This window comes from Trachymyrmex septentrionalis, unplaced genomic scaffold (assembly GCF_001594115.1).
Source record: "Trachymyrmex septentrionalis isolate Tsep2-gDNA-1 unplaced genomic scaffold, Tsep1.0 scaffold126, whole genome shotgun sequence".
Lineage (NCBI taxonomy): Eukaryota > Metazoa > Arthropoda > Insecta > Hymenoptera > Formicidae > Trachymyrmex > Trachymyrmex septentrionalis.
In genome coordinates this window covers 1,432,195-1,434,902 of record NW_017304395.1, presented here as the reverse complement: position 1 = coordinate 1,434,902, position 2,708 = coordinate 1,432,195, and the positions used below count along the sequence as shown (strand labels likewise).

Genomic DNA, 2,708 nt, shown 5'->3' with positions numbered 1-2,708 from the left:
CTGGCTGTAAAACATTCAGAAATATTCAGTATCACCTGTTTTTAGTCATCTTATTTATGAATATACAATATGCGCGCGCGCGCGTGTGTGTGTGTGTGTGCGTGTGCGTGCGTGTATCATCGTTACAGAATTGATTCTCTTCTGCAAAAATTTGTGACCAAATCAATTTATATAATTTGGCAAAATATATGCATCATTATTTTAAAAATATCTATCAACATAATAAGAGAAAGACAATAACATTAGTTTTAACGTAGGGTTATTTCCTACAAAAAAAATTTTGGTTTATACAATATTATTCATTCAGTAGCGACTTTGAAAGTATATTATTAAAAAAAAAAAATATTTTCAGAAACATTGCACTTACCATATCGTCAGGTCCTTCGCAGCTATGCCTGTACTCCAAACCTTCAGGAACTATTTTGTTAAGCATCATTTCCATATCGTCTCTCACATCTGGATCCCAGCTCTCGTTTAATGCTAAACTAGCTGAAGTATGTAGAACTATAGGAAAAAAAAACGAATTTAATATTTATTGTTTACTACAGAGAAATATTCATTCCTTTTCATAATATATGTACTATATAGATCGCAATAAACGTGAAGATTGAAATTAAAACTCAATCTGTTAATCTATGAAAGCAAGACTTTACAGATCAGATAGTCAAGTACTCACTTTGAATATGGCAGAGACCAATGGAAAATTGGCAGAGCTCAGGTACCTGCCTGAGAATTTCTTCAGTGACTAGATGAACGCCCCGGTGCTGTGGTCTAAGATTAATTTTGGTCTGGAACCAACCGGATCCGATCTGAATGCCACGATTGGAGGAGGCCATGGCTGCACGAAGGTGAATGGTGCGAAGGCAAGTAGAAAGGGAAGGAAAAGATTCAACGGCTCTTCTTCGATGTACGCTAACCGTCGATGAAACAGCGCCGATGAGTTACTCCAAGTTACTCCAAGTTACTCCAAATGGCCGATGCGGAATCCTATTTAGCGATGATTTAGAATAATTCGTCGCGTGCGCCACGACCTAATCCGCCGAACATTCGAGCCGCAAAAGAAGAATAGGTTAGGTTAGGTTAGGGATAAGAAAGAAAGAGATATAGAGAAGAGATGGGCGGAGAGAGCGAAAGAAGGGAGAAGAGTAAGATAAAAGGGAGGGGTAACGATTCGGGCGCTCAACGCACTGCGCGCACAAGCACGCGCGTCACGGATACGCATACAGCGCAAGCGATACCGACGATACGCACGCACTGTACTCCACACAGGGCACTGCAGAGCACGCAAAGCATGAGGCCAAATTGGTTACTGGACTGGGCCGAGTCGAACGCATGCACGCAAGCACGCGCATACATGCACATACACACACGCCTTATCAGCTTATCACCAGTGTCACCACTGTCACCACTCACCTACACGCAGCGTTTGACAGACGGTTAACGGACGGCGGGTTCTGACGACTTGTGACGACTGCAACATCGCGAGGCTGCGTCAACAGATGAGGCTCGTGAGGGGCGGACGGCGTACGGCGTGGAACGGCAACCGCATGAAACCGCATGTGCCGTACCTGCCGTGCGCTGCAGGCCCTTAACGAGCGATGGCGAGCAATTGCAAATGGCGGCGGACATTGGCGGACGTATACATATGTATGTATGTACGTACGTACGTACGTACGTATGTATGTATGTATGTATGTATGTATGTATGTATGTATGTATGTATGTATGTATGTATGTATGTATGGCACCGACGAGATACTATTAAGGGGTCATATACGTTTTTCAACTACAAAAAATTGATTTTTTTGTTCTTATTTTAAAAGGTACATATTTTAGAAACATTTTAAGACCAGAGCGAACCCGATATTCAAACTATTGACGAAGTTACAGTTACTTTAACGAAATTAGTCAAACCCTTGATGGAAGAGATAACATGGTGTGTGTAGATGGACGGTGTCTCTTTCTAATAGCCGCAGTACTTACATAACGCATAATGCATAAGGGAATTAACCAATCGAAAAGCGGGGAACACAGACTCTTGTATAACGCATAAAACGCATAAGAAAATCAACCAATTAGAGTCCTTTATTTCCTTTCTTTCCGTGAAATAAATTATTGTTGATTTTCTTATGCTTCATGTTTTATGCATTATGCAAAAGTGTGCGCTCCGCTTAATTCTTCTTTTCCGTGAAATGGGAGGAAAGGAAAAATTCTGATTAGTTGATTCCCTTATGCACTATGCATTATGCGTTATGCAAGAATCTGTGCTACGGCCATAAATCTCTGCCGTCTCTGTCTCTATGGATGTCGCGTGGAGACAATGGCTACCAACTGTGAAACGCGAAACATATTTCGTGTCGAGAAGTTGGCATACTCAATCTTTTCTTGTCTGACATATTATGGCAGCTTTCCAACAAGAGACACAAGTTGACACAAGAGTCATTCTGTCCTTGTTCAATAATCAGAAACAAAGACGGAATGACCTTGTATTAATTTGTGCCTCTGCTGGAAAGCTCCCTTTATAATGCAACTTAGTTTCTCTATCTAAACATTTAACAAATTGAAGGACTTTTCCTATACAAAATAAATAACAATAAATAAAAGGCAAAGTAAGAGTCAACACATTTCTTTAAAAAAAGTCATACAATCAAAAGAATAAATTACAAAGAAAAATAAAATTAAAGAAAATATATAATAAAAAATAAAAA

The 2,708-nt window shown here is 40.0% G+C and overlaps 1 protein-coding gene across 1 annotated transcript in view; it reads right to left on the bottom strand.

The window, feature by feature from the left end:
* LOC108755861 (UPF0047 protein YjbQ) overlaps positions 1-847 on the bottom strand; it is a 2,856-nt gene extending 2,009 nt beyond the window's left edge. Inside the window, exons 1-2 of the mRNA XM_018499216.1 lie at positions 677-847; positions 368-504 (exon numbers count right to left, since the gene is read on the bottom strand). Of these exons, the coding sequence (XP_018354718.1) occupies positions 368-504; positions 677-836 (297 nt within the window). The 5' untranslated portion in view covers positions 837-847. The remainder of the gene's footprint in view (positions 1-367; positions 505-676) is intronic.
* Positions 848-2,708: the final 1,861 nt, after the last annotated feature.